At 47.3% G+C, this 24,951-nt stretch overlaps 1 protein-coding gene across 1 annotated transcript in view; it reads right to left on the minus strand.

The window, feature by feature from the left end:
* Wdfy4 (WDFY family member 4) overlaps positions 1-24,951 on the minus strand; it is a 249,625-nt gene that overhangs the window by 204,166 nt on the left and 20,508 nt on the right. The window contains exons 2-10 of the mRNA XM_052733905.1: positions 23,332-23,581; positions 14,531-14,645; positions 13,463-13,569; positions 12,070-12,204; positions 11,106-11,295; positions 8,879-9,068; positions 6,168-6,325; positions 4,192-4,644; positions 1,098-1,202 (exon numbers count right to left, since the gene is read on the minus strand). Coding sequence (XP_052589865.1) covers positions 1,098-1,202; positions 4,192-4,644; positions 6,168-6,325; positions 8,879-9,068; positions 11,106-11,295; positions 12,070-12,204; positions 13,463-13,569; positions 14,531-14,645; positions 23,332-23,565 — 1,687 coding nt within the window. The 5' untranslated portion in view covers positions 23,566-23,581. The remainder of the gene's footprint in view (positions 1-1,097; positions 1,203-4,191; positions 4,645-6,167; positions 6,326-8,878; positions 9,069-11,105; positions 11,296-12,069; positions 12,205-13,462; positions 13,570-14,530; positions 14,646-23,331; positions 23,582-24,951) is intronic.

Genomic DNA, 24,951 nt, shown 5'->3' on the forward strand with positions numbered 1-24,951 from the left:
TGATATACAAAAAGGAACCCTTTTTAAAAGGAAAACATGAAAGCCACATGATCTTCAAAAACTAAAACAAAACAACCAAAATAAAAGCAGAAACAAATAGAATTGCTGAATTTATCCTTTACTGGGGGAACATACATATGTGTGTGTGTGTGTGTGTGTGTGTGTGTGTGTGTGTGTGTGTGTGTGTGTGTGCGCGCGCATGTGTATGTGTGTGTGTTATTTGTTTGTTTTTCAAGATAGGGTTTCTCTGTGTAGCCTTAGTGTTGCGGAACAATCTTTTTGTACACTGTAAAGATGTGTCTTTGCCAAGGAGCCTTTTCATTGGTTTAATAAAGAGCTCTATGGCCAATAGCTAGGCAGGAGAGGATAGGTAGGATTTCTGGGGAAAGAGAGAGGAGGAGAGATGAATCTAGATGCAGAAAAACACCAGTGAGACATGGAACAAGTTGGGCACACAGAATGGAAGAGAGGTAAAAAGCCACATAGCAGAACATACAAATTCTAAGAGCTAGTTGGGAACAAGCCTAAGCTAAGACCAAACTTTCATATTTAATAAGAAGTCTCTGTGCCATTATTGAGGAGCTGGTGGTCCAACAAAAAAGATTGATTACACCTTGGCTATCCTAGAACTCATTCTGTAGACCAGGCTGGCCTCAAACTCACAGGGATCCACCTGCCTGAGTCCCAGGTGCTGGGATTAAAGGCCGTGCCACCGCCACTCATCTCAAATTATATTTCTTTAAAAGATTGATGTGCTCAGGTTTTACATTGTGGTTTATTTTTTAAAAAAAGCATCTCTATTCAATAAAGTAGGGTACCAATAAATTTTACTTAAAAAGAGGTGAAAGTTTTTTTTTATAGCCACATTAATTTAGAAAATGCTACATTAAGCAACATTTCTTTGCCCATCAGCTTTATTATAAAATACTAGGAAGTGTCAAGCACGGTGTGTATTTTACAGATGGCCACTAAGTATGAACTAGCACATGGACACTGGCCACCACATTGATACTGACTATTCCTTGAATATTGCCTTTGAGCACTCATAGTTTGTATTTGGTTGAAGATGGACAGGGTAAGGTTAGTACTATCATTACCTGCATTGCGGACAGAGCCTTGCAGAAGTGTGACCACAGTGTTCAGCATCACACAGGTGAGTTCCCGCTCTGCATCCTGCACACCAGGAATGGGCTCTTTGTTTCCTGCCACATTTAAGGATAAATAAATATTACTGAGTCTTCACAGTGCAGTCCACAATCCCTCCCTCCTTTGGTGTCCTGCCTTCCTGAAGAGATGTTAACACAAGGCTTCCATTAGAAGGGAGCATACAGCCCAACCCTGAAGATACAGCCCTGAAAACCCTAACCCCAGTTATTCTCCATCTTGAGCACATCAGAAATCTGGAAATACAAAGGTCTGAGCTGAGCCCCGTCCTCGGAGCTGGTGGGTTAGGAGATCTTGGATGAGATCAGGTAATTCTTGTTCCTAACAGGTTCCCAGGTGAGGCTGATGGGGCTGTTGTAGCATCGCCCTCCATGACAAACCAAGCCCTGCCACCCTGATCTTCCCTTCCAGCCTGCCACTCGTGTCTGGAAGGGACGGCTGCCAGGTCATTGGCTGAGCTAAGAAGCAGCTCAGGGAGTCTGAAATACAGATGAAACAGACCCAAACCGGGTCTCTTCATTCACCGCTCATTCCCACTGCTGGGAAGTTACCAAAACAAACTGGAAGTTTACCTCCTACTTGGGGAATTAAAAATAAGTAAATGAATGAGAACAAGGGGGATTTATTTACCAGAGACAGAGTGAGTAAGAATCAATAGGTCACATTTAAAAATACAAAGTAAGACTGGAAACATTAGCTCACAGAAAAAGCTAAACTCCTCTGGGAACGGTCATAAGCCTGGGATTGGATCGAAGAGTGGATCTGATGTTAAGCTGCTGAGAGGCATCATCTATCTAGGGTGCTACAGGAACACTGAAGGGGACTGTGGACGCCTTCCCTGTGATCACCAAGGAAAGCAAGGGAGCTGATAACTTCATGCAGGAGGGTACTGAAGACAAGAAGTTAGCTGTGGCTGGGATGTTTCCCCCAAAGCCCTGTGCTGGGGACTAGTTTCTAACTCACGCATTAATGGTGCATCCTTTGGGAAGTAATTAGTGTTGGATGGAATCGTGAAGATGGGGTGTATAAGCTGGAAGGATTGCTCTATCTCAATGTGCAATGCTCTTTAGTGAGTTATAATAAAGCAACAAAGCCTTCTCCATATGCTGGCACCATGATACTGGACTTCCCAACCTCTGGAACTATACACCCAATAAACTTTTATTTGGGAAGACAGCTCAGTGGTAGAGCATTAGACTGCAAGTAAACTTTTATTCTTTATATATTTCCAAGTCTATGACATTTTGTTACAGTAACAGAGAAAGACCAAAACTATCAAGTGTTGATGGACTAGATATTATTAATGTAATCTTGACTGTATATATTGTATATACTTATTGGATAGTTTTTCTTGTATTAGTTATAAGCTTTTTTTAATTTTAGACAAAAAAGGGGAAATGTGGTGGTATTGTGTTCCCCAAAATATTGTGCACCCTAATAAACTTATCTGGGGTCAGAGCCAGAATAGCTACAATATTAAACATAGAAGTTAGGCAGTGGTAGCACATGCCTTTAATCCTAGCATTCCAGATGCAGAAATCCATGTGTTCAAGGATACAGCCAAGCATGATGACTCACGCCTTTAATCCCAAAAAGCGAGCCTTTAATCCCAGGGAGTGATGGCAGAAAGCAGAAAGGCGTGAGGACCAGAAACTAGAAGCATTTGGCTGATTAAGCTTTTAGACTTTGAGCAGCACAGTTCAGCTGAGAGGCATCTAGTCTGAGGAAACAAGACCAGCTGAGGATCCAGCGAGATGAGGTAGCTGTGGCTTGTTCTGGTTCTCTGATCTTCCAGTGTTCACCCCAATAACTGGTCTCAGGTTTGATTTTATTAATAAGACCATCTAAGATTTCTGCTACAACCAAGCAAGAGAAAGAAATATACAACCACTCACTTCCCAGACTTGGTCTCACTTGAGGCCTAGACACTCAAAAATATTCTGGAAGCACATCAGTCCTGGTCGTATTTGCAAACATTCTGGGGAGGACACAGGTCGTTCCTGAACTCTTGAAGGTGCCTAGGCTCCTTGTAAAGTATCTATCTCAGTCTCCTACAGAGCAATGCTTAAACAAGAGGGATCCAGTGTGCAGAATTTCCTGGATACTTTTTACATGCCACATACAACAGTGAGACCTTTTCCTTTCTCTCTTATGAGACCTGTGAGATAGCTGTTGTCATTTTACAGAGAGCGTGGTCCCATAGAGATGAAGTAACAGGGTAAGATCGCCCTGCTCATCCCACAGCCATGCTTCCAGCTGAGACCGACCTGCTCCCACAGTCACGCTGTCTCCCTCAGCCTCCTCCCTCCCAAGAAGCAGAAAACAGGCAGAGTAACAGTGTCCACTAAAGCCAAAGAGCAGCCCCCGGCCTGTCCAGACAGTGCCGCAAAGGAGGGAAGGGAAAGGCGGCGGGAGGTAAGATTCCCGAGTCCGGCTGTCCCTTCTCCAGGCTGGTTTCCTGGGGCAGCAGGGGTGACAGATTTGAGCAAACCAAGAGAAACAGGGAAAGGAGTCTTTGTACCCAGCTCCTATTTGAAAATGGCTGGAGGTGAAGAATGCAAAGACCCATGTAAAGTGTCTCCAAGGGCAGGGCATGCATGAGGCAGGTCTGAGGGGCATGCTGAGTCAGCCAGGCTCCGGAACCCCACCCTCAGTGGGCGACCACAAGACCACACCCCAGCAGACCCCAGAAGGGGACCCAAAGCCTAGTCCTCTCAGGACTCCAGTCCCCCTTTGCTTTACTGAAGGATCAGACTGCAGGGCGGTTTTCACCCACATGCCGAGCAAGGAGCAACTGTGAATTCCCTGAGTCAGTTTCAGGAGTTCACTTAAAGTGGTGTCCATCCCTCTCAGCTCTGGGGGGTCGGGGTGGGGAGACTTGGAGACTACCTGTTCTGTGTGAAGCTAAGGTGCCAGAGCTCCTTTCTCATCCATCACCATGTGATGCTCACATTCTCTCTCACACCATAGGGTGGGCCGATCGGCAGACCCAGCCTGGCTAACAATGACGTCAGCGCATTTGCCCACCTGACTTCCTCATGATCTTGGCCTGTTTCCGGAGCTGGGCCAGCAGCAGGCCTAGCAGTCCTGAATCCCGGAAGATGTCTGTGAAAAGCCGGTCACTGGCCGTGATCCTGAGGATGCTCCGCAACGCCACAAGGGTGCAAGACAGCTCAGGGCTCTCCTTGATCAGACGCTGCACTTTAGCCAGGATCTCATGGGGCACGTAGAGAAGCTTGAACACCAGAGTCTCCAGCAGCTGGAAAAAGTGTTCCTGCACTGGGGTTGGCTTCAGGGGCATGATCTCTACAAACTGTGAGATGGGCTGCAGGGTCCACTCCAGGAGGAAAAAATTTCGAGGGTTCCAGGCCCACATGGTCTTGATGGCCAAAAGCACTTTGGTGCAAAGGACTGAGTCGCTGGCTCTGTGGAAAACATTCTGCAGGACCTGGAAGGCCTGCAGATTCTTAACAGTCACCCCTGGAGATGGAAAAGACAACAGTTCTGCAAGTTAGCTCCCTGCCTGTCTAGAAATGCATGCTTGAGTTCTCATCAGGACACAGTATTTGAAGTTTCTCTTTTTCAGTTCCAATAAGTACATGTCTTGGAAATCTACTAACTCCATCCTGTGGTGGGAAAAGGGCCGCATCAGCATTTCAGAAATAGCTGAGCTAACTGAGTGCTCCTTCTATGGCTGCTCTGAACCAACAGGTGCCCTCGCTGGTCAGACACACAGGGTCCCCAAGGGGCAGCATGAAAAGAAAGGAGACAAAGTCTCATTAACTACCCTGCCTTCGGCTGCACATTAAGGTACAGTATTTGGGATCTATTGAGGTAGATAAAATATGTGATCAGAAGTAATTCAACCAGTTTCTTCTTATAGCAAATCAAAGGTGGATGATTGGTCCACATTATATTTCACTGAACAAAGCTGGGCCCAGAGATTTGGTTTCAATCGACTAGAATCAAATGACGCTGGAAATGACCATGCAGGGTCAGGTTTGCTTCTAGACAAATGAGATGTACCTTCCTTACTCCCTTGGCCCTTTCTCCCACCCACTCTCTCTCCCCCAAGGACACCTGGTCTGAAGCCCCTTTCTGCCTTGGATTTGTTGAAACTCTGAGGCTCTCCCCTACCAGCCACCTCTGACCCATTTTTGTCTGCTTAGCCCTACCCAATGCCCTTCTCCCTGCTGGTACCTGCAACATTACCAGCTCTCGCCTGTCCTCATAGCTTGTAACTTCCCGCCCCGGCTTGCATCTCCAGACCCACCCAGCTGTTCCAGGCCACTGTTTCTTCCCCCGTCAGTACTCTGTGCCATTAAACTCTTCCCTTTCCTTTCATCCTAGACAACTCACAGCTTAGCCTTCAAAATTCCCTCCCCAGCACCTCTGTGCAGGCTTTCCTGACAGACCCACTAGAGGTCAGGCATGTGCCAATGCCTCCCACCCAGCAGCCTGTGCTTTGATGTGTGTGCATGGCAGTCTCAGCGAGGGATATTAAAGAGCGGACACTAGTTGTTCACACCAGCACCCAGTAGGGGGCAGAGCACCTGCCGCTCAGAAAGCATCAATGTGCTCACTGGCTTCATCAACTCACGTTCAGCATCCTGGGAAGAAAAGCCACCGACTCTGAGCCTGGGTGGCTAACTCAGGGTCATCAGTCTCCACTATGCAAGCAAACGGTACAGGATAATCACCCGTGGATAGGAATGGAATCCAGAGACTGCCCCTGTTACTTGGTGGGGGCTTTGCCTCTGTTAAGCATTATTTCCTCCACTTGTCACATAAAATGAACTTCTTTGTACGAAGCTGAAATTGTACAGCTGGAAAGTAGATTAAGGGGATATTAATATCCACAGGTCTGGGTCAAGGCTCTGAGGTCACAGACTCATCAGACCATGTAGCATCACTGACAGGTGCAAATGAATCAGAGACGTGCAGAGCCTTGTCAGGACACCATACTGACTCTCCAGTTATTTGGGGACACGAGGAGGACCTACCAGAAGCCTCATGATGGAACTTGAAGCCTTCAAGCTGAGGATAAGTGACGCTGTCAAACACCTTCAGTTCTGACCTCCCACAGGTGGTCAGCCACATCACCAGCTCCACGAGCTCCTCCAGATTGGGTTCCTCTTCACCCTGGGTCAGCCCGTCATACCTGCAGGACAAGCAGGGTCAGCTGCTGGGACTTCCTGGATGGAGCAGCCACATTTGCGTACAGTGCTCCTCAGAAAGACCAGAAGGTCTCTAGCCAGGGAGAATTCAGCACCAAAGGCAAGGAGAGTGCCTTGGATAAACATCATTCCACCTAGAGAAGCCCAATCAGATTTATTTATGTTTATTTTATGCATATGAGTGTTTTGCCTGCATGCATGTATGTGCATTGTGTGTGTGCCTGCAGGGGCCAGAAGAGGACAATGGAGCCCCGAAACAGAGTTACTGATGGTTGTAAGCCACCGTGTAGGTGTTCAGAACAGAAACCAGGTCCTCCACAAGAGCAGCAAGGGCTTTTAACCACTGAGCCGTCTCTCTGGCCACGACACTCCCCTGTTATTAGTGTCTGCTCTCTAAAACTTCACTGCCATTAGTCAGCTGCAGACTCTGAACATCAGATGGAACTGAGGGTGTAGGTCAGTTGATAGGGTGCTTGTCTAGCACTCACAGTACCCTGGTTTTGATCCCTAGTGCATAAGACCAGTAGTTGTATGTATGCCTATAATCCCAGAATTCAGATGGTGGAGGCAGGAGGATCAAAAATTCAAGTTCATCCTTGGTAGTATAGATAGAGACCAGCCTGAGTCATATGAGACCTTATCTAAATAAAATAAAATAAACTTTAAAAGCACATGCATGCGCGCGCGCACGCGCACACACACACACACACACACACACACACACACACACACACACATCAACTAAGAATTCTAGAAATAAAAAAATTCATACTTTAAATTAATTTGTTACAGTATAGCTATAGATATTGTATTCTGCTATTACCTATTGTTGTTAGATTCTTACTGTGCCTGGTTTACAAATCCAACTTGATTATCAGTATGTATGTATAGGAGGAAGCATGTATGTGTCAGGTTCCATAGGATCCTTTGTTGCAAATATCCACGGGATCTCCTCAGAGAATCCCTTCTGTCAGGAAGAAGAGACTTCTATACAGAGGAACCTGCTAGAGATTAACTATAGTACTACTACTGTTTAGAGGAAGGCTGCTTTCCATGGCTGGATTCTCCCAAAAGGCATGAACTTGAGAGACTCACAGAACAGAGAGCACCTCCAGAATAGAAGACCCAGACAGCATGGGAAAGATGTGGATTTCTGTAACTTCCTCATGCCTAGCCTATGGATGATTCCTTCCATGTTTATCTGGTGATGGTCAAGCGGTGCCTTGCTCTGCTCATGGGGCAGGGTCCCCAGAGTCTCTGTCCAGCTCTATCCTTTCCAGAACAGGAACAAATGAACATGGCTCCTGGGAAGGCAGGAAAGGAAGGTGTGAGCTGAGCAGCTACTTCTTCACATTGGTTTCCCCCTTCTTTCTTCTATGAAGAAGCCTAGGGAAAGCTGCCCATCCAGTGAACAGAAGAAACATGTAGAAAATGCTATCCAGGGCACCACAATGGCCACAGCAATCTGACCATCAGCAAAACTGCTTACTGTGTTCTGTGCCACACCCAAAGAACCACTTGTTCTTAGCAGTGATTTGAAGGAGGGTTTCTTCATTTAAAAAAAAAACAAACTTGTAGAGATGGAGACTACACTGAGAGCCTTCAGCCTCTCCAAATCATCTCCAGTACGTTTGAAGCACGGTTCTGTCATGAAGTCTGTAGAAGACATTGCTAAGGTCCACTCCACTGAGGAGAAACCAAGCAGAGCCCAAAGGAGTATGCCCAGCTTTGCCTGAAGCAGCTTCCCCAACTTCAGTGGAAGGGTTCGTGCCACAAAGGGATTTCTTTTATTCCCATCTTTTGCTCTTGCTAATACCTAGGCACCCACACCCTGAATCCAACACAATAAGCCGAAGTGGAGAAGTCAGTCCAGCCCCAGATGCACAGTGTCCTTCCCACAGCTCATGGGTCTGGGAGAGAAGTCCTTCACTTGAGAGTTGATCTCAGAAACAACAAGCAGGGGGCAGGTCATATGAAACTCACTGAAATGCATTCTCAAGCTGGTGTCTCCCTGGACTACTGCACTTGTCCTTCTGACGGATTTGTGATGGGATGGAGCAGAAGCATCCAAAGGACCACTTTATTGGGAAGTTACCCATCAGCTCCTCACAGTGATTGGTGGAGAGCCAGGGATGGGACATGGTTCCCACACACAGCTCTCCAAACACTGAGGTGGGGTAATTGCAGCAGACCCCAGAAAGTCTCTGAGAGGCACGTGAGCTCTGAGAGGTGGAAGTCAGGCCAGGAACAGGCAGGTGATGTGTGTCATGCAGCCAACTTGCTGAAGTGTTTATTATTGTCACTCACTGATTCCCTAAAGAAGTGGTTCCCACATCGATCTGCATGTTGAGTTACTGCTGCCATTGAGTTACTGCTGCCTAGAGAGGGTGTTTCTAGTCACGCTTATCGGAGCCTTGAATTTCATAAGACACACTTAGACACTCTGGCTATTTGTCTTCCACCAAAGCAGAAGGATGATTCTGAGCACCACAGCTTGGTCAAGTTTCTTCCCACTCTCACCAGGCCCAGTCACTTACCGCAACAGTACCTTGAGTAGCAGAGGATAGCCCTCCCCGTTCTCAAACTCCAGGAGCAGCGCAGAGGAGACAGGGTAGGAGTCTTTCACGAAGGTCAGGATAAGGCTCACAGCCTCGCTCACCTCGGGCGCAGGGAGAGTATCGGCCAACTTGGAGAGGTTCTGAACGGAGAGCCGGACACAGTCAGCAGCTGTGGGAGGGAAGCACAGCCCGGCTGAGCCAGGAAGCAACAGCTGCCGCTGCTATCCCCTGGCCCCACCATTTCCCTCCACTTCTACTTGGACAGCAAGACTTGAGTGAGAACAAGTTGAGAGTGTCTGCTGTAACCTCTTGGATTCAAGAAGAGGTTCCCTGTGGGAGGTACATCCTGAGAGCAGCTCACACTGGGGTAGGGGTGGGGCAGCCTCTTAGCTCCTCCTTCCTAGAATGTAAGAGAGTTCCAGTCCCTCGATAGGAGATGCTATTTAATGTTTCAGATGTTTCAGAAACTCAAGAAGACAGGGCACTCAAGCCGAAGTGTGAGCTGTGGGGAAAAAGGGAGAGGATCTACTTATGAAGAGCCCGCCATCGACTTTGTTGGTCACCTGGAGTGGTGGGAAGTCAGAAGAAGGATGCCCTCAGACTGGCATTTGCACAGAGCGGAGACTCTCCTAAGTGGCAGGAAAGTCACAGAAGTGGAACTGAGGGGGATGCAGGATCAGACTCCTGGCTGTAAAGACTCAGAAGAGCCTGAGGTGGACCCTTTGACAAGGGAGGACCCAAGAGTATCGGATGATGTAGTGGTGGCTGGCAGGCCAGTCTCTCTTCCTAAGCACCTTCTAGCCCTGCAAGCCCATAGAAATCACCCAGGCCTGTAATAGGGCTCCATAGTGCCCCAGGGAAGGGAGCTTTCTGAGGCTTTGGCTCAAGCAGAGGATAACAGTCAGAGACCCCTGAGATCCTGCCTGCAGCCCTTCCCTAGCCACTCAGACTCCAGCTAGGGGAGGGTAAAGGAGACCGAAATGTCAAGGCATGCCTCAGCTTCAGCTATACACCTAGGCTGAGCTCACAGGAGGCTTTGAATCCCATGGTGCCTCCTCCAGGGGCTAGTTTACAGTCTGAGAAGAGGCTGGTGGGGCTTTCTCAATTCTAACCGGCAGATGTTCTTTATTACAGAAAGAGGACAGACCACAGAGCACGTATTTGCGAACATGCAGGTGATGTCAGCAGCTCAGAAACCGAGCTTGTCCACAAAGAGCCCATTCTCTGGAATCAGCCCAAGAAAAGGAGTGTTGTGTTCCAAGATGACTGCTGTGCTCATCTGGGAGAGTTAAGAAAATATTGGGCAGAGGGTGGGAGGTGAGCAGAAATGAGTGTGAGCCTGCCTCTCTACATGTCCTCGTTAGAGCTAGGTTTAGAAGGCTTTCTTCTCTACTCTAGACCAATCACATTGGGATGAAGTCTCTACCTCTCCTGGGACTTGTGTGCGGCCTCAGAATTCTTCGTGCCTGGCTGGAGCATTATCTGGGCCCTGCAGTGGTAGTGGATGCTAAGCAGGGCCCCTGAGACAGTTAACAGAATTGACAGCAACATTTCATCTCTAATAAAACCCAAGAGATGAATGTGATGCTGAGACCAATGCATGAGTGCTGTCTAGGCACAGCATGTATTTCAACCCACTGAAAATCATAACAATGTAAGGCAATGGACACTATCCTACTGCCAGTCTTATAGATGAGACAAACAGGCTATCCCTGTGGTTACAGACCTAAGATCACTCACCACAGCTGGAGTTCATAGGCTAGCTCTGGTCCCAGCCTCCAACCTTCACCCCAACATGCTCCCTAACATAGGCACTAAGGTGTAGGAACCAGACATCTCCATGTTTAAAAGCAGAATTTGCCAAGATCTTCTACCACTCTTGAGCTCCGCTCTCCCAGTGCCAACATCTATCTCCAAGAGGCTAATGATGTAATCAACACGCACGCCATGCATGCTCTCTGCGTGGGAGCACATATGTGGCAAATGAGTCCCCCTTTTCTCCCTCCTCCAGGGAAGCATCAAAAGGAGCAATATACATATTTTCACAAATGGAGGCATATAAGTAGGGTCATGTACTGGGTGGGTTGTCCATTCAGCTCTTCTTTCCAGAAATCTACACGGATGCAGAAAGACCCTGGAGCTTTGCTCTGAGTTAAAGGAGCCCCTTGAGTGACCCACAGCCCACACCTGGTCTCCTGGAACCTACTTCGAAGATATTGGATGATGTTAGGGCTCTGAGCCTTGGAGATAGCCCTCAGCACACAGAAGGTAGGCTCTTTCCAGAAGTAGCAGCTGTGTTCCCGCAGACAGGTGGTAGCGATCAGGAGAGACTGAAGCTCGCTTCCTGAAAGAAGTCCCTCCAGACTCTGAGACTCGCTGCAAATGTTTAACAACATCTGGGAGGAACACCAAACAAAGAGGTCTGGTTAGGACGGGCGCTCCTGTGGTGGCTTGCTCCCTGCTTCTCCAGAGCATTGACAGCCAAGCCTCAGCAGTAGGGACTGAAGAGTGTTCATGATCACCCTCTGCCCCAGCCAGGACTGTCCACACCATCAGCTAGGAGAGGGGCATCCTTTTTCTACTTACAAAGACAACTTCCTGTAAAACAAATACTCCTTGAACGTATCAAGAGGTCACACTGGGTGACTGACCTGGACTGTCTAGACCTGTGCACCTGTACTCTATGATGCTCACACAGTGATGAAGGACAGCACCTAGTGATTCACTTCTCAGACGTGATGTTTCAAGTGGCGTGTGACTGCATTTTTGAAAATTTTGGCTCCTGTTTTGCATCTCTGACCAGAGGGAAAGGTCCAAAGAGATGTGCATTCCAGATGCCAGGGAAGAGGTGGAACTTGAGAGTATGGTGGACGGGTAGCTGGGGCAGGGGGGAAAGCAAAGTTGGGGGAGGATCCCACTCTTCATAGAGAGCACAGGGGAATGTGGATATTGATATGTGGATTCCCTGACGAGAACAAAGGAGAAAATCATCTTACAGCCACCCAGATGTTGTGTCGTGGAGACGCAGGAAGAACAGTGCCTGGAGAGGACAAGGCATTTGGAAACTAAGGTTGAGACAGGCAAAAATCCTCCTCCCTCAGGAGCAGCCAAGAGCCTGGCCCCTGGCAAGCAAGCTCAAGGCATGGGGAGGCAGGGCCCTGCTCACTCACCTGCACAAACATCCTCTGCCCTTGAACATCACTCTCTAAAAGCTCATCCTTTTCCACGGGAAATGCAAAGAAGAGGTACAGGCATTGCAGGAGCAGGGCTGGAAGGCCCGATTCGATCACTCTGCCCAGTGTCTCCTGCAAGGGAAGATCACAGGTCACCCAGAGCAGAAGCAGCCCCGGCATGCATCGAGCTCTCAATGTCTGTGGAGCTGTGGGAAAACCACTTCCCCTCTCCGCATTCCATGTCTTCAGTTGGGAAATATAGGTGGTCATGAGACTGCTTTGTTGAAAGATAATGCCCTCCCTCCATTGGAGCCCTGGTTGTTCTTGACTTCCCTGGGGGGTGGGGTATTTATCCCTGTCCTCCTCAAAAGCAAGCTCTTAGCTTCCCTTATCACTTCAGGGCTGTCTGTTTCTGTGGACATAAAGTCCCCACTTAGACTGCAGACAGTGGCCCCCCAAGGGCAAACCCTGAGTATAAGTCAGGGGACCCCTTGCAGTTAACATCTATGATAAGACTGTGAACCTGTCTCAAACAGCCATGATAGGTTTGGCCACCCCAGTTCCACACAAATATCCAAATATCTACCTGGCACTTCATGTTGAGGGCTGCTGCACCCTACGGGTTCCTTGGCATGCTCCCTACATAAATACTCACTCCTACTACCTCTGTGCATCTCTCAGCCTGTCTTGAAAGGATCTCTGGCTCTTTCTGCTGATGATCACAACTGCCGGGGCTCCTGAGAGGAAACTAGCCACTCATCCACTAACCACTCGAGAGGAAGCCTGAGTCTCCCAATTCCATGATAAGAGGTCACAGCCACAGCCAGCTCAGAGCACAGCACACTCAAGACAAGGGCCAACATGTGGCCCTCACTCCAGTTGGACCAATTGGGAAGCAACATGGAGCTCAGATCAGGGGTTCTGGGGATGATGGACAGGAGTTCCACACAGGAAGATGCCTTCTTCATGCATCTCTGTAATCCAACTCAGGGTCCTTGAGAAGACTAATTGGCACCACTCATGGGACACACCCAGCCTGGCCCTTACAGGTAGGGAGTGGTTGATAAAGTCAGCCATGAATGTTCTCACACTCACCCTAGAAGAGAGGCATGACTAGCCCAACTTCTAAAATCAGAAACACAACACAGCAAGTAGAAGACATGAACTAATTCACTAGTGGTTGTACACTGCTTGTCCATTGAGAAGCAGAGGCCCAGGTCCAAACCTCAGGCCCTGAGTCCACATATGACATCAAAAAGAGAGAAGGAATTTGAGTACAATGAATCAATCTATTGAAGGGGACCATCCATTACCCCGTGCTAGACCTTAATTCTCTCTGTCGACAGCTAAGGGGCACTTGGGGACACCTGGGCAGAGGCCTGGAACTCACCGAGTCTGTCCCGGTGAGCACGTACACCGACTTCAGGAGCAGGTAGCCATCCTGATCTGCGTCACCCTTCCACCGAAGTAACTGCCCAGCTGCAGCCCGGGCTTGCTCTGCAAGATGTCAAAAGCTGATTGGTGAAGCACCCTGCCCACCCAGCTTCCAGCGCCTTCTCTTCCCCAAAGATGTGTTTATGTACTGCTGAAGAACACAGGCTTCCTTGTCCAAATACCTCAAGGACACCTGAGCATATCCCAAACATTATTCTCTTCAAGATTAATGACCCCCCCCGGGGGGGGGGGAGACTTTTATTACCAGTAATAGTCATCCATGGTTCCCTATTGCCAAATGGGTAATAACTAGCCCCTTCACATTGGACCCCTACAATCTGTTCTTTTCACCCACTTCTTGGATCACCCAACACCTTACACCACTGAAGACCCAGCAACCTATGCCATGCTCAAGCTGCCTTCTACCTGAAATTCTGTCCCTCAGCCCACAGGCCCTGTGGTACTCCCAGGGAGCAGGGCCGGTTCACAAGACTGGAAGATCACTAATCGGGCACCGCAATAAAAGAGCATTCTCTGTCCTCAGCATCTTTGCCAGACCAAGCTTTCCATTGAACACGTGAGTCCTTCCCTGACCCCCAGGTATCTTCCCAGAGATCCAGGCCGTGTGTGTGTGTGTGTGTGTGTGTGTGTGTGTGTGTGTGTGTGTGTGTGTGTGAGAGAGATGCGGTGTGATGTAAATGCAGCATCTGTGTGAGTGAAGTATTGATGTTTAGTGTCTCTGTGTGTGGTGTGCAGAACGTATGCAATGTGCACAGTGTGGCTGTGTGTGGCTGTGAGCATCTCTATGTGAAGCCTTTGTGTTTTGTGTCTGTGCATGTGTAGTGACTATGTGACTGTGCGTGTCTGTGCAGATGTAGTGTGTGTGTGTGTGTGTGTGTGTGTGTGTGTGTGTGAGAGAGAGAGAGAGAGAGAGAGAGAGAGAGAGAGAGAGAGAGAGAGAGAGAGAGAGAGATGGTCTGCAGCCAACTTTGTTCTCTACCCTGCACTCCAGAGTCTCTATTACCTGCAGGCTTTCCAGCAAGTGCCTGCTGTATTTCTTGGGCAAGCTGGTCGGACACATCCTCTGCCAGTCTTTGGAGACTGCGAAAACAGATGATACCCACGGAGTGTTCCCAGGCCTGAGAGACAACAAACAGACTCCAGTTAGAGGGAGCAGTGCAACAAGCCATGCTTGAAAGTCACCTGGCCTGCCTCCACACAGCCAAGGGCTCCACTTCCTGTCCCAGGTGTATCCAAAATGCCGCCCGTGATCCACTGCCGTGGTTAGTCTTGGTTGTCACTTGGCAGGATTTGCAATCATCATGGCATCTCACCTCTGTGCATGTCTTGAGGGATTTGCTACATTAGGTTAATTGCAGAGCCACATACATGTGGACATCACCTCTCGATATACTGGACCCAGACCAAGTAAGAAGGGAAAAGAGAGCTAGGTAACAATGTTCTCTCTCTCTCTCTCTCTCTCTCTCTCTCTCTCTCTCTCTCTCTCTCTCTCTCTCTCTCTCTCTCTCTCTCTCTCTCTCCTTGCAGGCTGGAAATGCAATGTGACCTTTCCTGCTGCCATGCCCCCTGCCAGGATGGGTTGTACCCTGGAGCCAAAACAAATCCTTCTTCCCTTGAGTTGCAGCAACAACAAAAGTAATCCACTCACCTCCCATCTTTGCCCAAGACCTGCACTCCAAGTGCTCCAGCTTCCTGCTGAGCTTGGGACACACAGCCCACTGCTCTTGGACTCACCTGAGCATGTGTTGTCAAAACATCAGACACATGGCACCCAGTGCGGTTGCAGCCCACTGAGACCTGCACCCCATGTCAGAGAACGGACCTGCCGGTGCCCAATTACCCCAGCTAAAATCTCAGGAGTGGTGGTGTACAACAACCGTTCTCTGTGCCTAATATAGCCATTGCTCTCTTTAACCGTCAGCAGCCGTGATAACCTGAAGGACCCCTGTACAAGGCTGGGCCCATTAACTTTCCATCCCTGGAGGGAATGAGATTCACGAGGCCCCGCCCTTCACCAAGGACAATTCATTGCTGCTGGGGAAGGAGACTCACTGGCACGCGCATGCTCCTATCAGGAGCCCTCAGAGCCTCACCAAGCCAGACTTGAGTGGGAATTGTTTGTTTTTGATGTTGGCATCCTGTTTGGGGTGAGAGGACGTTTTGTTCACGTTTCTTCAGAGAAGTCCACTCGATCAGTGGCTCTCCAGGTTTCTTTCCCCACCTCCCTCACCCGGTCAACTGCTTTAACTCACTGTTTACTTTCTTCAGTGTGCATGATCTGCTCCTGTAACAAAATGCCTCAAGTTTGACATCAAAACAAGCTTTATTAAACCCATGGCTCTGGAGTCTAGAAGTTCAAGAACAGATGTTTTCATCTGACTGACGTCTAGTGAGGGCCACTCCTCTCCAACAGCAGAGCAAAGAAGCGGAAGTAGAAAAGCACATGCAGAAAGGACCGTGACAAGGTGACTTGGTTTTCTAACAACTTACTCTTTTTTTAAATAGTCTAATTAATTTTATTTTATGTGCACTGGTGTGAAGGTGTCAGATCCCCTGGAACTGGAGTTACAGACAGTTGTAAGCTGCCGTGTGGGTGCTGGGAATTGAACCTGGGTCCTCTGGAAGAGCAGCCATTTCTCCAGTCCCTCTAACAACTTACTCTTGTGAGAAGCCACTTTGAGAGACCAGCATTAATCCCTCCTAAGGGCAATGCCGCCTACTCACTTTCTACTGGGTCCCACCTCTTAGAGAACCCCCCACTGGGTCCAAGCTTCCAACAGGTGAGCCTTCAGGGTCAACTCAAATAATGTCCAAGCCACAGCATACAGTTTTCAAATCTTACATATGTTAGTTTTAGTCATTCATTTATTTCATTCAGATAAATTCTAAAAAGTGATGTTGCAGGCTATAGAGTGGCTTTTGTTTAGTGCTGTATAACATTATTACCTCCTCCAGAGAGGGATTATTATGGTTTGAATGAAAAATGTCCTCCATGGGTTCATGCGTTTAAATACTTGGTCCCTAGATGGTAGTGCTGTTTGGGGGTGGGGGAATAGAATCTTTAGGGGTGCAGCCTTGCTGGAGGAAGTACATCGTGTGGAGAGGGCTTTGAGGGTTTATAGTCTCACCCCACTTCCTGCTTGCCCTCTCTGCTTCCTGTGTGCATGGAAAGGAAGGCTTGGCAACAGGCAGGCACAGTAACTGGGACAGGAAGCTGAGCGAGCCTGTTTCGACCATGCACGTACTGTGTCCAAGAGCTGGCGCAGCTCTGTTATTCCAGCGACACTCCAGAGCACTATCAGATCTCCTTCTACTTACAACCCTGTGTCAGTCAGGTCAACATGTAGAATAGGAAATAGAAAATGCAAAACCAAAAATTCAGGCTCCATGCAACATTTAGTTCAAAGCATAGCACATGAATCCTTACCACCAAGTATATAAGAAATGAAACACAAATCCTTGGACACACCTTAGAGACCATTCTTGCAAATGCATGGGTACAGTATGTGTGTAGTTGAGACCTGATTGCTCAGATGATTGCTCCTGTTAATATGCCTGCCTGCTGCAAGCCTCCTCTGCATGATGATGCTCTACCTCCTGGAAATTTCAGTGAAAATAAACCCTCCTGTGAGCCACTTTTGGTCATGGTATTTTATCACAGTAACAGAAAAGCAGCTGATACAATTGCCATATACACACCACAGACTCTGTGGGAGCACACTGGCTTCTCTACACCCAGGCCTCCAGAGCATTCTTGTCACTTTCTTCTAACAAATAAAATGTCACTTGTCTCAAGTTCAGTCTCTTGATTGTGAAATGCATAAGTATTTTTTCTGCTTCTTACACTGCAAACTCATCAATGAACTGAAAGGAACCACATTCTAGAGCCCCAAGGTCCACTCCTAGACATATTCCCTAGGGAAATGTTGGAGTTGGACAAGAAATACTTCCGTGGTCTTATGTGTGATTGGGGAGAATTGGAGAAAAACCTTACTATGTGCAATAAGATGATGGGTGAATAAATTGAGGAATGCTGATATAATAGGGTACAAAAAGCCCTGAAAATATAAAACTGGATATTTTGACTTGGATAAAGTCCAGAAATGGAATGTTGTGAGAACCAATTAGACAAGTTCATCACAGTAGGCATTGACAAAGCCTTATAGGGGCAGCCAAAACTGTGCTGTAAGCTCCTGTTGTATAAGACTGATAGCTGTTTGTGTCTAATTCCAACCACACAGGCAACGCTGCACACACCCCACATTCAATATGGTTTATGTTTGCAGGAATGGTCTCTCCGGTGTGTCCACAGGACTGTGTTTCATTTGGTATTTACCAGGTGGTGAGGATTCATGTGCTGTGTCCTGAGCTCAGTGTTGCATGGGGTCTGAATTTTTGGTTTTGTGTTTTAAATTGTCTGTTCTGTGAATGTTGATGTGACCGACACAGGATTGTAAACAGAAGGAGAGCTGGTAGCACTGTAGAGCTTTGTGAACGTTGACGTGACCAACACAGGATCGTAAACAGAAGGAGAGCTGGTAGCACTGTAGAGCTTTGATAAACAACGAAACTGCTGGTGACCGTTGACACAGTATGTCTTCAGCAAACACTTGACAGGCAGAGAGAAGGATTACAATACCCACAACGCACAGCAATAATGACAGCCAAATGCATCATGGGATGGTCTTATGTCCATCGATCTTCACACCAGCCCTTGGGGTTGGCACTGCTATCAGACCCACTTTGCAGAAATGGAATGAAGTGGTTGGTTTTAGATGTCAACTTGCCACAACCTTGAATTACCTGGGAAGAAAGCCTGAACGAGAAATTTTCTAGTCAAGTTGGCCTGTGTGCATGTCTGTGGGGATTTGTTTTGGTTGTTAATTGATATGGGAAGACTCAGCCCATTGTGGATAGCACCATTCTCCAGGCACCGGTCTTGAACCATGTAAGATAAGATAAAGTTCAGTGCAAGCAGGCAGACAGCCTGAGTGTATTTGTTTATCTCTGACCTTGACAATAGATGTGATTTGGCTAAGTTGTTAGAGTTCATGCCTTAACTTCCCCTCGCTGATGGACAGTACCATGGAATTATGGGTCAAGTAAACCCTTTTCTCCCTCTGTTGCTTTTGGTCAGGGCATTTTATCATAGCCACAGAAATAAACCTAGAATACTGGGAGTGAGGGAGGAGCTGAGCAAGAGAGTCAGTCAAGGTACAGCCTTAAGAGTTCAGTTGTTTCAGCCAGGCATGCTGGTACATACCTGTGGTGCCAGCACTCAGGGGCGAAGGTAAGAAGATGATGAGTTCAAGACCAGCCTGGGCTACATAATAAGACTGTCTCAAAAAAGGGGGGGGGAGGAAAATAGGAAGAGAAGGAGGAGGGAGAGGAGGAGTTTAATTCTTTCACATACAGGGAGCCCAACCAAGTAGCCTTTTTATATCCATGACCATGGCAGCTACCACCTGGAAACCGGGAGTCACTCAGACACATAATCCCTAGATGGAAAATAGTCCTTTGGGCTTGGAATGAGGTAGGATATTACCCTTCCCCAGGACCACGAACTCTGTTGTGCAAACTTTCAAATAAACTCCTTACCTCCTCCCTGTAATCCCAAGCCCTTCAAAGACCAATTTTCAGGCCATTGACTCTGGAGCATGGATATTGTCTCGGGAGCTGTGGGACTCCTGGAGGCACGCGACAATAAAGCAAATAGGGCCACTGTGATTTGAGCAGTAATTGTACTCAGAGCTGGGGCTCCCAAGGCACAGCTTCTTCCTGGGACTGTGATGGGCGCTTGCTGGAGGCTGCTTTAACTCTTTCCGGCCACCAGGGTGCCGTTTGGTGCACAGAGCCAATCAGTCACCGAATGGTACCGTGGAGGTTCCGAAGAGTTAAAGTAGCTTCCAAAAGGCCCTCATTTTTTCCCAAACTGGGACTTGCATGCTGAGAGAATATTGCTCAATATTTAAAAAAAACAAAAAACAAAACTTATACGTACTAACATTATCTAAGCTGCACCATCATGCCTTGTGGCTGTCCCTTCTCTTCTCATGTAAGATAGAAAATGGTGTTATGCTCTCCAAAGAAAAATAACAAAGACAAAAGCTCATGAGGAGATGGGAGCAAACCTCGGCTTCTCGGGACAAAAAAAAATGTGGTTGGTTTCCTGCCTGACCATGGTATTATTATTACTCTCACTGTGGTCTGGGAGGTTTGCCTTTCAGTTCCAGCCTTTCCCAGGGCTTTATGTCAGGCTTTCTGCTTAGTGTGGCGCCGTGAGCAACCTCCTTTACAGATCAGAAGGGAAAGTGGTGCTAAAATCACAAAAATGCAGCCCCCCCAGGGGAGAGCAAACCGCCGTTGGTCTCCACTGCGAGGAGGGACGGACTCAGGAGGGAGCTAGGAGAGACACCGACTCTCTGGGTCCCCTCTGGAAATCACACTCGAAAGGAATCGTTGGTGAGCCCCCGATTATATTCAGTGTTGTTTATCTTTCTTCGATTACCAGTAGATTTACTTTTTAAATGATCATATTCAACGAAACACACTCCATTAGATGAATAGTTAAAGAGTGGGCATAGCTCTGTCCTCTCTCTGTCTCTCTGTCTCTCTGTCTCTCTGTCTCTGTCTCTCTGTCTCTGTCTCTCTCTGTCTCTCTGTCTCTCTGTCTCTCTCTCTCTCTCTCTCTCTCTCTCTCTCTCTCACACACACACACACACACACACACACACACACACACACACACACACACACGGGGAGGGGAGAGGTGAACGAGAGGGAGAATCGGCGTAGTCCTGCACACGCGGCTCCTCACTCAGGACTGTCTGACCTTTCCACCACTTGGCAGCAACACGTGACAAGTGAGCACCCCAGCATTCCATGTGACAAAAAGCAGCCACAGAAGTTTCCTGAGCCCTGTGTCTAGAAAAGTTTTCCTTCCCTGTTCTTTTAGCCAAAGCACCAAAACCCACCTAGATTCAAGAAGAGGGTTGTGGTAAATGCAGAGTTGTGGCGCCTAGTCCCAACAGATACATCTACAATGCAGCTCCCATACCTAAGGCTCAGGGATCGTTGAGGAAGAGGGGGCAGGAAGATAGTGAGAGCCGGAGGATCAGGGTTAGATGGTGTCTTCTAAGACTGTTGGAAGCTAGACTCATGAAGTCTCACCAACATGACTCACCAAACGTGAGATGAACGAGGACACAGTAGTAGATACACTATGCGGATGGGGAAGATTCCAAGAGGTCTATAACCAAGAGGTCTACAGGTATATAACCCTAGACAAAGAACTACAAGCAACTAAAGAATGCTGAGACCAAGAGAAATAGTCTTCCCCAAGGATCATACACCAACTGGTTATCCAATACCAAGTGGTCAACCCTGAAAACAAATGTATAGGAGTAATATTATAGGGACTGAGCAGGTTATATTTATGTATTTCGAAATATGTGTGTATTTATATTTTTTAAAGCGGTACACCAAAGCTTTTGCTGAAACAAAAAAAAAGTGTGTGTGTGTGTGTGTGTGTGTGTGTGTGCGCGCGTGTGGTATTAAACAACAATTAAGAAAAAGAGGCCATGAATTTAAAAGAAGGCAAGGAAGGGTATATGAGAGAGTATGGAGGGAGCAAAGAACAGGGGTGATTATGTAAATATTTTATAACCTCAAAAATTAAAAGAAACAAATTTTTTAAAGAAGGAACAGAGACTTCCCCTCTTGCATGGAGAAGTGTGAGCCCATTGACAGAATCCCTGGTCCACCACATCCACAGATCTTCCATTTCTCCAATGTACCTCCCAGTTCTATGTGTTGAGAGGAGGGATTTTACAATTACTTCTGGGCCCTCTCTGCCTCGCTTCCTGTTTTTCCTCAAAGCACAAATTCTAAGAACAATTTTCAACAATGAGACATGCAGCATTAGCTCTCCTGATATCTGTGATCACAGAGCATCTTTGCATGGCCTGGAGTGTCTCCCATCTCCTGGAACAAACTCAGCCAAAGGCTAGAACCTGTCCAGGCATGCTTTCCCCAAGCATGCTTCTTCTTCCGCATGAGCTCCTAGGATGGGGAACGTTTTCAAATTTCAAAGCCCACAGTTGCATGGACAAAGAACAGCAGTCCTGACAACGTTGCTCTCTGTGCTACAGAAGCCACTGGTGCAATGTGGTGCAATGACCCCTCTTCCCTGCCTGCCACACCCTGGAGTCAGCTGCCCAAACATCATGTGTACAGGGAGTGACAACCATTTTGTCACCAAGGGAAAAGTAAAATCCTAGCAAGGCAAAGTCATTGCATTGAGAGTCATTATGGGCCAGGGAAAGGGAAAGCAGATAGGCCCCTACAAACTCAAGCACTGAGCAAAGGAGCCCAGTGATTAGCAATGCTGAGATTAGGCAGGCTTTTCAGTTCAGTTCTGCTCCCAGCTAATAACTGGATAACCTTGGGCAGGTTTCTCAACATCTGCAGACTTCCTCGCTTACAGAGTTGGCATAAATTGAGGTCCTGCCCATAATGGGATTATGGTAAGAACCTGTAAACACCTAGCCCAGCTCAGGTCAGCCCAAGCCAGGCAGAGTGGTGGTGAGTGTTATCTAGGTCTCATCGATGACAGTATCTGTTCAGCTGACATCACAACACTGGTCTGAAGGTCTTATTTCTGCCCCCTGCTAAGTGTTTGAACTTGGGGCATCACTCTGTTTAGGTACCATTTGTTTCTATTATGCTCCTGGATTTACAATGAATTCGAATCCCAATAAACCCACCGTAAATGAAAACACATCAAACACAGCTAACCTACTGAGCATGCTCGACATTGGTTGTTCAGCTATCATGCCTAGGCTGACCAGGAGCTGGGACTCACTGCCCAAGTCCAGCATAGAGAGGGAGGATCATACCAGACACTGCCAGCCCCAGGGATGATCAAGATCTTAAATCTAAAACCCAATTTCAGCTGACCACATACTAGTTTGCACATAAAATTGAAACATCGTAAGTCAAACCATGGTAAGTCAGTGAGCATCTTTGTATAGTTGGGGTAGTGCTAGTTAAAGACAGAACAAGGTGGTGATACTAAAAATGAGAGACAGAGCACAGCCCTGGGGAGGAGCTGACCTAGATCAGGATTGAGACATTGTTACCTTCATCCGAGTCTTACCTCCACAAGGCTCACCCTTTCTATATCCATCTGACTGACCAAGAACCTGCTCCAGTTGGGCATGACCTCACACCTCAGGAATATTCCTTTCCAAGCAGGAGCAACTCAAACTCACGTGCGTACACTGCCTTCATTCAAAGAACATTCTAGATCACCTTTTTTTTCCCCTTGGGAAAATACTCAGGAGTTTCAGCTGTGCGGTTGCTGGTATTGTCGTATCTACCAATTTTTTTTTTCAAAATAATTGGAGAAGTGATTTCCATATTGCTTATAAGCCTTGTTGTTTATGGTACTTCATGACAGCTCATGAACAAACTAAGACAAGCCTTCTCCGACTCCTCAGAGACCACTTGCGTTGATATTCAAACCACCAACTTCATTTCTAGACATCCCTCAATGTCTCAAAGCCAATGGTGGCAAAGAGCAGCAGGGTCCCCACGATAACAATGAAATGTGTTTCTACATAGCTAGAAATGAGATTTCCACACAATCTCACCAGAAACAAAAGGTAAATGGCTGAAATACACAGCTTACTACTCAGTCATGATCATTGGCCACTGGGTGTATCCAAGCATCACAATGCAGCCTACAAATAACTATAGTCCTTGTATGTCAAATAAAAATAAAATAAAATTTGGGGTTCTGACCTTTAAGAACAGGGGGAGAAGGCTCAGCAGGCTCTTCCGACGTTCTTCCGGGTTCTTGTGTATCAGCTGCTGGTATTCCTGAAATTTCTTTTCAAGCATGTCCCAGAGGGCAGTGGGGCCAGAACACTGCCCTTCTAGTGGAAAATCAGGCTTCGCAGCAGGGGACTGGCCTTCATTTTGGAAACTGGGGTCCCCGGGTCTGTCCTCAGCCTTTGAAAGATCTTCAGCCTCCATCCTCGGCAAAGCAGATCTGAAGCCAGAACAAACAACTGAAAATGAAAAGTCCTGCTGTATCACTTCCTGGTGACTGATTGGAAAGAAGGTCCAACATGACTCAGTTTAGCTTCCAAAGAGTAAGTACCTGAAACCTACTAAAATGAGGAAGGATTGTCCAAAAGACTCAGATTTGTGTGTGGTTAATGTGCACATAATTAACAACACCACATTGCTGGGCACTGTGCAGCATTCCTTACACCGACTCTCATCCAGTGACACTGAGTGGGCATTCTGACGCTGCCTGTGGATACCACAGGGCCAGAGCCATGAGGAGAATATACATCAGGGTGTTACGCTAAAGCCTGAATGAACGCTACTCCAAGCTGATCCTCGTCTAAGAGACGGCAGAAATAACGGAGATGTACAAATACTTAAGCAGCTTCTGTAAAGGCACGAGATGCTTTAAAAACACAAGTAAGTCTTGGAGACTGGGGAGACAGCTCACAGGTTAGGACCACTTGTTGCTTTTGCATGGGACCCAGGTTTGGTTCCCAGCACTCACATGCTGGCTCACAACCATTTGTAATTCCAGTTCCAGAGATCCTACACCCTCTTCTGTCCTCTGTGGGCACCAGGCACACATGTGGTACACAAACATATATGCAGACAAAGTTCTCATGCACATAAAATAAGATAAATGAATCTTTTAAAAACAATTTTTAAGTCTTGGGTGTCTTAAACAACTGTTAACTAAGACATAATTCATACGACACACAATTCACTTACTAACTTTTCTGAGTTATGGGCATATATGTTATGCATATATATAATTGGCATATACATATGTATATATACACATATATGGCATTTTAACCATTTTGAAGTATTTAAGTGTTATAAATATACCTAAGGATGGCCTGGTGAACACACTTGCACTCCCAGTACTTAGGAAGGTGGGGAAGAAGGATTACAAACTCAAAGCAAGTCTGAGCTATGTAATGAGTTACACGGAAGCCCTAGTACATAGCAAGACCCTGCTTCATTCAGAAAGAGAGATGAGAGAGAGAGAGAAAGAGAGAGAGAGAGAGAGAGAAATATTCACAGTTGTGCGAACATCACCATTAGTAACTTCTAAAACGTTTTTATGGTCATGGAATCTATATCTAAATCATAACTTCTACAACTTAAGTTTGAAAGGGTAGGTTCCTCATTCTCTCTCAACATTGTTTACCCATAGTCAATATTTTTAGAAGACTATGTCCTCAAAATGACCCTTGAAGCCCTGAGCTTCCTAGGGGCCCCCTTGGAGGCCAGCACCCTCAAATCAGTAAACAGAAGAGCAAAGCCTTTGGGATAGTAGCAGCTATATCCAGTTCACCTGGCAGCTACCCTCCCCCACATGCG

Source organism: Peromyscus californicus, unplaced genomic scaffold, assembly GCF_007827085.1.
Source record: "Peromyscus californicus insignis strain IS unplaced genomic scaffold, ASM782708v3 Scaffold_12__1_contigs__length_115047231, whole genome shotgun sequence".
Taxonomy (NCBI): Eukaryota; Metazoa; Chordata; class Mammalia; order Rodentia; family Cricetidae; genus Peromyscus; species Peromyscus californicus.